Source organism: Dysidea avara, chromosome 1, assembly GCF_963678975.1.
Source record: "Dysidea avara chromosome 1, odDysAvar1.4, whole genome shotgun sequence".
Lineage (NCBI taxonomy): Eukaryota > Metazoa > Porifera > Demospongiae > Dictyoceratida > Dysideidae > Dysidea > Dysidea avara.
The window spans coordinates 50,010,825-50,025,059 of record NC_089272.1 but is presented as its reverse complement, the minus strand read 5'-3'; the positions used below and the strand labels follow the sequence as shown (position 1 = coordinate 50,025,059).

At 37.7% G+C, this 14,235-nt stretch overlaps 1 protein-coding gene across 2 annotated transcripts in view; it reads left to right on the top strand.

Annotated features, from left to right (window-relative positions):
- Nucleotides 1-316: 316 nt before the first annotated feature.
- The window catches only part of LOC136267707 (prominin-1-A-like), a 54,387-nt gene continuing 40,468 nt past the window's right edge, over nt 317-14,235 (top strand). For both annotated transcript variants that reach the window (XR_010706721.1, XM_066062858.1), the window contains exons 1-6: nt 317-674; nt 945-1,069; nt 5,629-5,846; nt 5,931-6,051; nt 6,106-6,169; nt 6,219-6,308. Coding sequence is in view for 1 of the 2 variants with exons in the window: in XM_066062858.1 (XP_065918930.1) it covers nt 356-674; nt 945-1,069; nt 5,629-5,846; nt 5,931-6,051; nt 6,106-6,169; nt 6,219-6,308 (937 nt within the window). In the remaining variant the exon portion in view is untranslated. The remainder of the gene's footprint in view (nt 675-944; nt 1,070-5,628; nt 5,847-5,930; nt 6,052-6,105; nt 6,170-6,218; nt 6,309-14,235) is intronic.

Below are 14,235 nucleotides of genomic sequence, written 5' to 3'. Positions count from 1 at the left end.
ACTCCACCGTTTCCGATGTGTGGACGTCGAGGATAACGTTTACGCTGAAGTCCTTTACGCTGTGTACAATGCCGTAAGGATCTATAGAGAAACGCGGTCGAATCATCTTGGAACAATGGTATCCGGATCACCGGAGGTGCCCATCTGGATCCACCAAGCTAGTATACTCACAAAACCTGACCTCCTATTTTGTACACATAGTGCAAAATTACGGCACCTGCAAAATGCGTTGTTTGTACAAAATAACGTAGGATAATAGGTTGCAGTAACCACCAAGTAACCACTATACCTTATCGTAATTGCATGCATGCATTGGGTGGAGATACGTATATATCCCAGTCGGGAGATATCAAAAATGGGCGCATTGTGGCTGTGCCTACTCGCCGTTCTAAGCGGCAGCGGTGCATGTAGTGATTGTGATATTTCACTGGCTGGGCAAGCATCAGTACCGGAGTTTTGCTTATCAGCACAAGCTGAAGAAGCTGCACAATCATTTTCTGGAGTTCTCAATTTTACTTTGGCTGAAAATGGCTCGCTCATGTTTGAACCGCTGCCACCTGCCCGCAAGGTCAGTGTAGAAGTGAAAAGTGACAACAATGCCAATGGATTGAAGAATTGGGCGAAGCTAGCAAATTCTTTCATTGGTAGTGTTTGGAGTGGGAGTTTACCATACAGTAAGTAGTGCAATATGAAATTAGCTAAGATATACACACCCAAGGAATGTGATAGTTTAAGAGCTTACTAATACCAGTAGGCAATTGCTGGTTTTAATCTAGCTATTAAAGTCATCAAGGAAATAAAGTTAATAAACCACCCACCCATTAGCAAAATAGCCTATTTTTCAGAGTGGTAATATTTCGGTGATCAAAGATGAGGGTGATAAGTAGAGCACATCAAAGTTGAGTACCGGTATCTGTTAATCGACAAGTAACTTTTCTGTGCAGATTTAATTGTGCCTGTCATCAATTCTTCAGTGGATAGTCCCATTGCAACAGCCAAATGCATGTCAGATCTAGATGAACAACACACTAGCAATGGCAACTTTGAATTTAGAGATATACTGAGAGATGTACGTGAGTTATACCTTTTGTATGAGGCATGTGCACACATAATAATATTATAGCTATACTGTGTTGCATAAATTTTATTCTGATGAGCAGTGCATGCAGAGACTAACTGTTAAAGTTTGCAATACATTTGGTCGGGTGACCACAGCAGTTTAAAGTTAGTAAACTCATACATGCACAGTCTATTTACTTTTCACCTTAACACTTTGAGTGAGCACTGAATGCTCTGTCTTACTTGAAATGTTAAATGTTTAATTCCTTTAGGAAAGTTTCCATCATTGTGGTGAATTTGAGAACATGGAATTCAATAAATGTGATCGGGCCGGGCCTGCGAAAACAGGGCTTGTGGGCACAAACTACACCCTGTCATGCTACAGGTCATATCTCAGTACTGGAACAGAATATTTGCATTCTGTAACTTGTATCATAAAACCAATTAAATGCTTACTAAGAGCTAAAAATTGCATTAATGGTACAAAATGTTATGAGTGATGAAAGTTTGAAAATGTAGGCAAAAATCATGTGTCCACATGCCCTGTTTTTGCAGGCCCAGTCACAAATATTTTAAGTGTATTGTGCAGTAACTGGATAATTGAAAATCATCCAGATTCATACAGACACAGTATATAATCATGGCTATGAGATGTATTGCAGTTACACCTCGACTCCGAATTGAAGTCAGAGGAAATTACTGTTGATAACCCTGAGGCAAAGCTAAGTGGTTTATCATCAGTACATTTCTGATGACTGAGAAGGAAGGGTGTACATGTATATACTAGGGCTGAAACAGATATTCGTATTATCCAGATATCTGAATTATAATTTACTGTCCGGATAGTAATTTGATGCCATCAGGATAGTTTCTAATAATTTGAAGCAATTTTATGTTAACGTTTCCTTGATCCAGTTAAACATTATTACAAACTTACTTACTCTTCATTTAAGTGTTATGCTTATTTCTATTTTACTATAGTAAAACAAACTTGCTCACAACAAAATATACAATGCTTTTATAGCAAGTGATGATGTCACTATATGTAGGATATGAAAGACTTTGTTCAGGATAATCCGGATAGTAAAAACTACAGCCCCAGTATAGACATGTACTAAGTGCAATACACCAAGTGAGTCATGATTTTAACACACACTACATGAAATACTAACATGCTTACACCCTCTTAATTTTCCATCGTTTAGCATGGTACAGTGGTAGAGTTTTTGTTGCGCTTCTGCTTGATCACAGTAGACAATCAACTGTGGGACTTAGAAAACATATATTTCCATGTGGTATATACCCAGGAGGCCAGAACTTGTCTGTGTATATCAACAGATGTAGGAGCAATGTTACCTGCTGCCACCAATATGAGATCTAGTGGGTGAACTCTAACTAGCTGGGATGATTGGTCACCTGGCACGGCAAGGGCTATTAGCCTGGGAGATTAATTTAACCCACTGTGGCCTGCAAAATTAATAGGCATGAAACGCATAAGTGTCAATTTCCTCAATGAGTATACATAACTGTATATTACATACTCATTTGTACCCAGGTAGGTGTATACTGTAAACGTATATACTTACCTATGGTTTGAAGTCTATATGCCTGCAGGGGTGTAAATGTGCACATTTTGAAGTTTCATGTGACCATAAACGCATGGTATATAAACTACCAATCCTTACAGATTGTGCATACAAAAGATGCATCAAACTCTCCATGGCTTTCAGAAGTGTAATGATCAAGTGCCTCAAGTAATGACTCGATGTTTCCTTCTCAAAATTGGCTTTAGTGGTTGAGGAGTGATGTGGATGGCACCAGCCAGGTGCAAAAAGGAATGGAGTAGTAATGGAAGGCAAACAACCAAATTGAATGTGTGAAAAATAGTCCATCAGGAATATTGTATAGGCAGAAAATCTCACAAACCATGTGCATATCACATGCTCAACACTTTCAAATAGTGTCTCGTCTTCTCTGGCCAACTCTTGGGCTTCAAATCATCTGGCATGCATAAGGCAATATTTCACTGCAGGAAATTAGAAAACCACTGCTGAATTGCTGATCAAACTAGAAGTTAAGTTGGAAATTGTTAGTGCAACAACTTTGTCCTTGTAATACCTTGATTTTTTGCTTTTGTACCATGCATGTTTAGAATCCTCAGTGTCAGTGGTGTCAGCACTATAAATACCCAACCCATGCAGCTCACATGGTTTGTATACGTCACTATGGTTTTATTATTAGTGAGATACAGCACTCACCAGTTAGAAATACCTACCTAAAATTTTAACACTGCAATACTGTAACAGAATAAAGCATATAGTAAAGCTACCGTATAGCGGGTTTTTCTTGCAGACAAATTTACTTGCGAAAAAAATTCATGCAACACTTAATCTCGCGAGGTGACAAATTCGCGACATTAAATTCCTCGTGCGAATTTATTACTCGTCGTAATAAATGTTTGCGTACGAGATGGAAAGGTGAAATTTGTTCTTTGCCGTGTTTCTTTGTATCTATACTTGTATCCACGATGAATTGATGCAGGCGCCTGAAGTTCGCCAGGAAACGAGTAGGGCAGCCACGTTCAGCGATTTTTGGTGAAGAGACTCGTGTTGTGTAGGGAAACGAGCAATTGATCGAATTGTAATAAACGATTAGCAAGATGTTATCTACAAACAAGCACCTGGTTTGTTGTTGAACGTTCCAACACGACAGTTTCACAGGCGCTAAAAACCTCGCGATAAACAAAACTCCATAATTTTATGTCACCAATTTTAATATTGCGAAGTGCCCAAAACGCGAGATTAAAGTCCTCATGGTAAAAACCCGCTATACGGTATATTGAAAGATCAAGATTGATTTTGAAAGACATGCTACCACATTGAAAGCCATAAATTATAATTATATGCCACAAGGTTAAAACCCACTGTACAAATTGAAAGCCAATTGAGAACCACATTTAACAAACTGAAGTGGTAAACAGGAAGTGGTCTATGTTATTTTGTTGACCCCAGTTCCAACATTGTGATTGTGTAAGTAAAATTTACAAGCCAGTATGGATCATTACAGTAATTATAAGGTGCTGAAAGAAGGGCTGGGAATTATTATTGAAGAGAAAATCTACATTAGCCTATATGATTAGCAATAAATCAGCACAGCTAAAGTAGGGATTAAATCTGCATTTCAGGTGATGATCCTGTTACCAAAAATAAGTTAACAAATAAGTGTAAGGAATATTTTACAAGCTATGTACTGTATAAAGATCATTATTTTAAAAAGTGAATAAGCAGGGGAAAATATGTATTTTTTGGCCTACTGTGCACCAGAGGTATAATAATTGTATGCATCCCTATGTTAAGTACGTGTGTACACTGCACTAAAATGTCACATAAAATCTTGTAAAAATAATAGAAATAGAGCCATATACAAATACAAATGAGACGATATCTAATCTAAAAAAGCCGCAAACTGTGAAAAAGTGTGTCTCCTAGCTTCTAAAAATAGGCTAATATGAAAAAGATGTGATATATATCAGAACTGACGGTGGCAGCCAAGAAATGGCTGCAATGATATTTGCTACACTGTCACTTTATAATTGTAACTAATATTACAAGTTAATACATGATTATTGTTGCATGCATGCAGCTGTTTCTTGGCTGCCACCTTTAATATCACATATTTTTTTCAATACTAGCCTATTTTTGGAAGGTCACACTCTTTTACACACTTTACTCTTAAAATTTCATGGTACGTAGCTTTAATAACCACGAAAATTGTGAATATGTATCTACCAAAAAGTTTTACAGGTACTGTATTATCAAGAGTTATTAACTCTTGGTATTATGGTATGTTGTCTGGGGACAGTAAAACACTGTCGTCATTTTATGGCATATGTTATACAGTATAGTTAAACCCCACCATGAGTAGGATATCATAGTTATCAACCCAAGGTCAAGGCGAAGCCAAGGCTGAGGTGTTGATAACTAGATATCCTACAAGTGCAGGTGGGGTTTAATTGTCTTCTATCCCACGCGTTGAAGCAGTCAAGTTCACAAACAATGTATCAATAAGGCTACACAACCATGTGGCTTCAACTTTTGCTGAACTTGTAGTTTTACTAGTCTTGTCCCCAGCTGTCCATGCACTCGATCATACGACCTTTACGGGATCGAGCACGTGGGTAGTTGGGAACAAGACTATATAGTTTTACAAATGTGTATGGTTTCAATTTTTGCTGAGTTTGTAGTGTTATATGTGTAAGGCTTCAATTTGCTTTGAATGCACTTAATGTGTAATATTATTATAATAATATTGTCTTCCATATATGCACTGGGGTTTAACTACCTTTCCCGGGGCTTAACTACCATAGTATTATACTCCCGAGTTTTTTACTTTGTTGTAGGGCTGCAGTGGGACAGAAGTGTACTAAAATATATCTGCATGTAAATCAGTATATATGTGCATGTCATTGGTCTGACTGAATGAGGCAAAGTCATTATGTAACTGATCCATTTTAAAAAGTTATCAATGAACTTCTTGTAGTATGTAAGTGTGTGTTTACTCTTGTTGTAGTTTGGACAGTGGTGGGCACACTTACTTATTGTTACTGCTCTGGGACCATTGTTTGCTCTGCTGCTTCTCATTACTGGTTGCTGCTTCTGTTTCTGCTGGCATTGTGGTACATATAAATGTAGAGATAGAGATCAAAGGAGGTCAATGCACCAAAACCGCAATGATAAAAGATGTGTCATATTCTGCATAGCACTATTTTGCTGCATTCAAGTGTTGTTGTAAGTTTTCATGCAATTGATCAATTCTTTGTTTACAGTTTGGTACCTTTTGCTAATTTAAGGCTTGCATTGTTATTTTTTTAGTGTTGGCATTAGTTTTTCCTTTGTGTTCAATGATCAAGTGAATGAAAGTGTTCAAAATTTTGACAGTACTGTCAACACAGCACTCAAAAGTTCACTAGATTTTGTTGATGATGCTCAAATGGTAGGGACGCATCATATAGTCATGGCTAAGCTAGCTAACAACACTTTCATGTAGCAAGCAACTGCAACTGTGAATCGATATGAAGAAATAAATACATTCTTGCAGTGTCAAGTAGATAGTAAGTACTTGTTATGTGCTGCATTGTTGTCATTCATTATTAACTTTAGACTTACACATTACTATTGGTAGAGTTGTTTTGGATGTATTTGAGGATGCAGTTGTTGCTTTGATAAATAGCAGCCTCAAGTTGGCTTTTGGTAAGTATTTTACATACACTACATACAAATACATTGTCAAGACTCACGGTAGCAAGTTGCATAACCAAGAAAGTAAAAGTACATGCCTAAAGCAGCCACTAGTGTGAGTAATTTACATGCGGCAATAACACTACAATCCTCCCATTTACACCACACATTACAGGCTTTTAACTCAATATCAGACACAAAAAAATATTTGTATCATAACTAACTCCAATTTGTTCAGTGTGCTAAGCAATTCTTCACTGCAGAAGTTCCAAATTTGGAAGTTCATTGGGAATGAGAAATATCACTAACTTGAATGTGCCTAAAGATGCTGATGGAGTTAAGTCCTACAGCTGCAATTGCAAGAACATACTTAATTCAACAAGTATAGGAAAAATTAGAATTTTTAAAGTTTAATTAGGGATCAAAACAATGAAACAAGGGAGGTTGCATACATTTGAAGATTTGCTAGTGAACATTTAGTCTTTGGTATAGACTAAAATACAGATTAAATGTCCACTAGCACCACTAGCATATATTTTCAGGTGTAGGTGACCTCCCTTGTTTCACTACCTGTTATTCTATTATCCCTAATCAAAACAAAACTTATACTTTAAAACTTTTTGAATCATAATTATGACTAGTAAACCCATGCATACCACATCAAAAGAAAGAAGGCACTAGAATTAATGTTTTCATCTGAATGTACTCCCCAAGCACTGCATGAATTACTGAAAAGTGAAGAGTGGCCATTCCACTTCATTTTCAGTAATGGTCAGAATAAGAAAAAGTATGAGATGCACCTCTGCAATCAATCCAGTCACAACAATAAATGCGGACAATTCCTGTTACAAACATGCAAGCCATTACATGCTATAGTGAATTGACATCTTGCACTCTCAGTGAAGATAATGGGACAAAAAAAGGACAAAGATAAGTCCATGATGAATGCAGTATGCAGTACATAGTACATACTACATACTGTGGTATGCCAAAAGGCACCTGTTGGGCTGAAGCAAAGTATAGCAGTAAAAAAACTCAAACCTGTATCCTTGGCCATTCTGAATGCATTAATCAGTCAGTCAGTCAGTCAGTCAGTCTTTTAGTCTGTCAGACAACAGAAACTTCCACTGAATAAATATAGAAAATTTATTGGAAACATTTTCGGGTAGTATTGAAGTACCCTTGGGCTTGGTTATACCTCACCAATACTGCCAAGGTATATACCATACACATATTATTGGAAGCTGGTTTCTGGTCAATAGTTTTTGTAAGGAAGTGTAAATCTCCACGATCCCTAATAAAAGTATACAGAATTGCTATTGGTAAAGCACCACCACAAATGCAATATGGTAAGAATAGCACAAGGGTGTGGGAGAGACTAATACAGTATGAGGTGAAGCCAAGTGCTGTATTTGGCATGAGACCACACCAGAGTGCTATTTTCCCAGATTGCACAGGTGTGGCAGTGCTTTAACTGCTTTCTGGTCATCTTTGTTTGGAGCATTCATTTTGTAGACTTTAATTGTGTCGGTTTTCAGCCATCTGACAATCAGTACTGTAAGTGTCTATATAGTACAAATTTGGTCATAAAATAAACAGATAGCATACTTCTGACAATGTATCAAGACACACGGTAGTGTGTCGTGCGGCCCAAGAAGCCGGCGCGTAACACCCGTGAGTATATTGACAGGAAGAAAGAAAACGCAATTTTTGCACCTCCGTAGCTCTGTGCTTCCTTAATGAAACACGACGATGTTTACTGTGGACATGCCCCCCAACTGCAGCACTCCACATTCCAAATTTGAGCGAAATCGCTTCGCGCTTTCCCGAGATATGCGACTTCAAAAATTGGCTCAGTTTCTTCGTTTTTTTTTCTTCTTATTTTTTTTTTCTTGTCGCACACTTACAAAAACTGCTATAAAACTCGAACTCCATATCCGATTGCCTTGAAATTTGGTACACAGAAGGGGGATATAAAGTCCCTTTTATGTATATGGTTAAGTAACTTATCGTAATTGTATATATTTTTATAGTTTATTATTGTAATTGTACATGTGTATATAATTAAGTAACTTGTCGTAATTGTACATACTTATATAGTTAAGTAACTAATTGAAATTGTACACTTGTAATTGCACTTCAGCATTATACCCCTGGAGGGTCCTGCTGATTAACAATAAATAATAATAAAAAAAGGCGCATCTCGGTACCAACTTTGGCTGGAATACGATAAACAGGCAAAGAGTTATGAGCGATTATTCACGAAAAATAACACCAATATGTTGTCACGCCTACAGGGTAAACCACGTATGGGAAGAAGCTGAAAATCGGTGGGTGAATAGGTGAACTATTGAACCTCAAACCTTTTGTGGTTTGAAAGAAATCGAGCTAAAAAACAGGAAGATACAACGAAAAAACCAACAGTGTGTAACAATTACGCAATCGAGATTAGCTAATAAAAAAAACGACTGCTTGCCACGCCTACCAGATAAACCGCTTGGGATAATGCTTTGAAAGTCGTTGTACAGATGGAGTAATCATCTTAGAAAGGCTCATCAATGATGTAGAAGAATCAGACTTAAAGCCACGGAGTTATAACACGAAATCCAACTTGGTGCAGCAAGTGCGAGATCGAGATACTCTAATAGAGCAGTCATCCTAATAGAGCAGTCACCCTGAAGAGAATTCAATAGATCACCTAGAAACAAGAAACCTGTATAGAGATCAGCTACACACAAGTCACCCTGTAGAGAGATCAGCTAGAAGAAGTTACCTTGTAGGGAGTTCATGCAACTATGGAAAGGGATAGTTCAGCTAGAAAAATCACCTTGTAGAGTTCAGCCACAAAGAAACCACCATGTAGAGAGTTCAGCTACAAACAAATCGCCCTGTGGAGAGATCATTAGAAAAAGTTGCCTTGCAGAGGGTTCAGCTACAAAGAAACCATCATGTAGAGAGTTCAGCTACAAATAAATCTCCCTGTAGAGAGATTAGCTAGAAGAAGTTACCTTGTAGAGAGTTCAGCTACAAAGAAACCATCATGTAGAGAGTTCAGCTACAAACAAATCTCCCTGTAGAGAGATCAGCTAGAAGAAGTTACCTTGTAGAGAGTTCAGCTTCAAACAAATCACCCTGTAGAAAGATCAGCTAGAAGAGGTCACCTTGTAGAGAAACCAGTTACAAAGAAACCACCATGTAGAGAGCTCAGCTACAAACTAGTAACTTTGTAGAGACATCAGCTAGAAGAAGTTACCTTGTAGAGAGTTCAGCTACAAAGAAACCATTCTTTAAAGAGCTCAGCTGCAAACAAATCACCTGTACAGAATTCAGCTACAAATAAATCACCCTGTAGAAAGATGAGCTAGAAAAAGTTACCTTGTAGAGAGTTCAGTTACAAAGAAACCACCATGTAGAGAATTCAGCTACAAACTAGTGACCCTGTAAAGACATCAGCTAGAAGAAGTTACCTTGAGAGAGTTCAGCTACAAAGAAACCATTATTTAAAGAGCTCAGCTGCAAACAAATCACCTATACAGAATTCAGCTACAAACAAATCACCATGTAGAGAGATCAGCTAGAAGAAGTTTGCTTGTAGAGAGTTCAGCTACAAAGAAACCATCATTTAGACAGTTCAAATCACCTGTAGAGAGTTCAGCTACAAGCAAATCTCCCTGTAGAGAGATCAGCTAGAAGAAGTTACCTCGTAGAGAGTTCAGCTACAAACAAATCACCCTGTAGAAAGATCAGCTAGAAGAAGTCACCTTGTAGAAAGTTCAGTTACAAAGAAACCACCATGTAGAGAGTTCAGCTACAAACTAGTCACCTTGTAGAGACATCAGCTAGAAGAAGTCACCTTGTAGAGAGTTCAGCTACAAAGAAACCATTCTGTTTAGAGCTCAGCTGCAAACAAATCACTTATACAGAATTCAGCTACAAACAAATCACCCTGTAGAGAGGTCAGCTAGGAGAAATTACCTTGTACATAGTTCAGCTACAAAGAAACCACCAAGTAGAGAGTTTAGCTGCAAAGAAATCACCCTGTATAAAATTCTGCCACAAACAAATTGCCCTGTAGAAAGATCAGTTAGAAGAAGTTACCTTGTAGAGAGTTCAGCTACAAAGAAACCATTCTGTAAAGAGCTCAGCTGCAAACAAATCACCTGTACAGAATTCAGCTACAAACAAATCACCCTGTAGAGAGATCAGCTAGAAGAAGTTACCTTGTAGATCGTTCAGCTACAAACAAATCACCCTGTAGAGAGATCAGTTAGAAGAAGTTACCTTGTAGAGAGTTCAGCTACAAAGAAACCATTCTGTAAAGAGCTCAGCTGCAAACAAATCACCTATACAGAATTCAGCTACAAACAAATCACACGGTAGAGAGATCAGCTAGAAGAAGTTACCTTGTAGATCGTTCAGCTACAAACAAATCACCCTGTAGAGAGATCAGCTAGAAGAAGTTACCTTGTAGAGAGTTCAGCTACAAACAAATCACCCTGTAGAAAGATCAGCTAGAAGAAGTCACCTTGTAGAAAGTTAAGTTACAAAGAAACCACCATATAGAGAGTTCAGCTACAAACTAGTCACCTTGTAGAGACATCAGCTAGAAGAAGTCACCTTGTAGAGAGTTCAGCTACAAAGAAACCATTCTGTTTAGAGCTCAGCTGCAAACAAATCACTTATACAGAATTCAGCTACAAACAAATCACCCTGTAGAGAGGTCAGCTAGGAGAAATTACCTTGTACATAGTTCAGCTACAAAGAAACCACCAAGTAGAGAGTTCAGCTGCAAAGAAATCACCCTGTATAAAATTCTGCCACAAACAAATTGCCCTGTAGAAAGATCAGTTAGAAGAAGTTACCTTGTAGAGAGTTCAGCTACAAAGAAACCATTCTGTAAAGAGCTCAGCTGCAAACAAATCACCTGTACAGAATTCAGCTACAAACAAATCACCCTGTAGAGAGATCAGCTAGAAGAAGTTACCTTGTAGAGAGTTCAGCTACAAAGAAACCACCATATAGAGAGTTCAGCTGCAAAGAAATCACCCTGTATAAAATTCTGCCACGAACAAATTGCCCTGTAGAAAGATCAGTTAGAAGAAGTTACCTTGTAGAGAGTTCAGCTACAAAGAAACCATTCTGTAAAGAGCTCAGCTGCAAACAAATCACCTATACAGAATTCAGCTACAAACAAATCACCCTGTAGAGAGATCAGCTAGAAGAAGTTACCTTGTAGAGAGTTCAGCTACAAAGAAACCATTCTGTAAAGAGCTCAGCTGCAAACAAATCACCTGTACAGAATTCAGCTACAAACAAATCACCCTGTAGAGAGATCAGCTAGAAGAAGTTACCTTGTAGATCTTTCAGCTACAAACAAATCACCCTGTAGGGAGATCAGCTAGAAGAAGTTACCTTGTAGAGAGTTCAGCTACAAAGAAACCACCATATAGAGAGTTCAGCTGCAAAGAAATCACCCTGTATAAAATTCTGCCACGAACAAATTGCCCTGTAGAAAGATCAGTTAGAAGAAGTTACCTTGTAGAGAGTTCAGCTACAAAGAAACCATTCTGTAAAGAGCTCAGCTGCAAACAAATCACCTGTACAGAATTCAGCTACAAACAATTCACCCTGTAGTGAGATCAGCTAGAAGAAGTTACCTTGTAGAGAGTTCAGCTACAAAGAAACCATCATTTAGAAAGTTCAGCTTCAAACAAATCTCCCTGTAGAGAGATCAGCTAGAAGAAGTTACCTTGTAGAGAGTGAAGCTACAAACAAATCACCCAATTGAAAGATCAGCTAGAAGAAGTCACCTTGTAGAAAGTTAAGTTACAAAGAAACCACCATGTAGAGAGTTCAGCTACAAACTAGTCACCTTGTAGAGACATCAGCTAGGAAAGTTACCTTGTAGAGAGTTCAGCTACAAAGAAACCATTCTGTAAAGAGCTCAGCTGCAAACAAATCACCTGTACAAAATTCAGCTACAAACAAATCAACCTGTAGAGAGATTAGCTAGAAGAAGTTACCTTGTAGATAGTTCAGCTACAAACAAATCTCCCTGTAGAGAGATAAGCTAGAAGAAATTACCTTGTAGAGAGTTCAGCTACAAAGAAACCATCATGTAGAGAGTTCAACTGCAAAGAAATCACCACTGCCAAAATTTCAAGGCAATAGCTCTTTCCAATCTGAAGTTATCAATTGTCAAAGTTGGCAAATTGGATGTGTGGAAGGCCCCTTTTCGCAAATCCGGTCACATATGTATTATATGTGACCGGATTTGCGAAAAAGGGTCTTCCACACACATCCAATTCTATGAACTTGAATGACCATACCTTTGTGCTCAAAGAAGATACTAACCTGAAATTTTGTTCATGTATTAACCTACTGTATGTTGTTACTCATCACTGTCCAAATTTCAAGGCAATACTATTTTCCTATCTGACATTATGAACTGCCAAAGTTCATAAATTGGATGTGTGTGGAAGACCCCTTTTCGCAAATCCGGTCACATATATATAATTTGTACATTTACTGATAAAATATTTAAAGTACATCTACTTCATCTTTTCTTCTTCCTGTAGTAAAGAAAAAAACATAGGTTAAAAAAGTCCAGCTTTGGGTTATACAAATACAAAAAGAAATGAAATCTAATCTAAAACAGCCAAGCTGTAATAAAAGTGTGCGGCCCTCAGAAAGGCTATGGTGAAAAAAGATGTGAAATCCAAGGTGGCGGCCAAGAAATGGCTGTGATGGTAGGTTAATGGTAAAAATTTTAATAACGACAATTCAGGTGAATTTTTGTGCCGCTTCACAAAATTTACCTGAATTGTCATTATTAAAATTTTTACCATTAACCTACCATCACAGCCATTTCTTGGCCGCCACCTTGGATTTCACATCTTTTTTCACCATAGCCTTTCTGAGGGCCGCACACTTTTATTACAGCTTGGCTGTTTTGGATTAGATAATGTTACACACATGATCAATGGTGCTGTATTTTCCATACGCAGTGCTGTATTCTCCTTTTAGTGCAGTATGGAAATAATAGCACTCTTATTCATTTATTCTTTGCCCACGTAAGTGCTTTACTGTATGAGTTGATGCCTGGAACAAATTAAACTCCCTTTAATTGTGGTCACACTCTCACACTAAGTGCTTTCAGGAGACCATTAAATACCTACATATCATTTTTATAACACGTACACTGTAGGTTATTGTCCTTACCTTGCCAATTCTGTATCCTAGGATCAGGAATCTTACAGGCAGCATAGTATGCCTCTTTTGTAATTCCCGAATTAACAATTATGCAGTAAACTACTAAGACAATACATATGTCATACAGTAAATACTTCATTAAAATGAATAAATGAACTAAATAATTAATTAATTAACAGACTTGAAACCTACAAGGCTTATGAACTTATACTAACTGTTACTAGACACAGATATATAAAAATCAAGTGTTTTCATGGAGGTGATTGAAAAGGTATGAAAACTCTACATTTAATGCTGATCAAAACAGCTTTACATTGGAGGCATGTATTCGGGTCTATTGCAGTGATGCAATTTAGAACCTAGTGATGACAGTTTGTCATTCATGAGACATACTGTAGAACAGGGGTGGTGAAGCAGGCCAAAGAGTGAGGGGCCAACTTTGTCACACAATGGAGTATGAAGCATACAACAGATGTGAATGCCATCCATGTGGATCTAGGGGCTTGCCCCAAGGAAAATTTTCACATATATTTTGTAAGCTCTGAAAGAGTATTTTATAAAGTATTTTACTATGTTTCTGCAAATAAGTTAAGTAGTTACTTACAAATTTTAAATGAAATGTAAAAGTGACTGTTCTATTAGAGTGGTTGACTGTGTTCTATGAGAGCATCTCAATCTTCTCTTGCAAATAATGTCCCATAAAAGTGGGGGGCCATGGCCCCTCAGG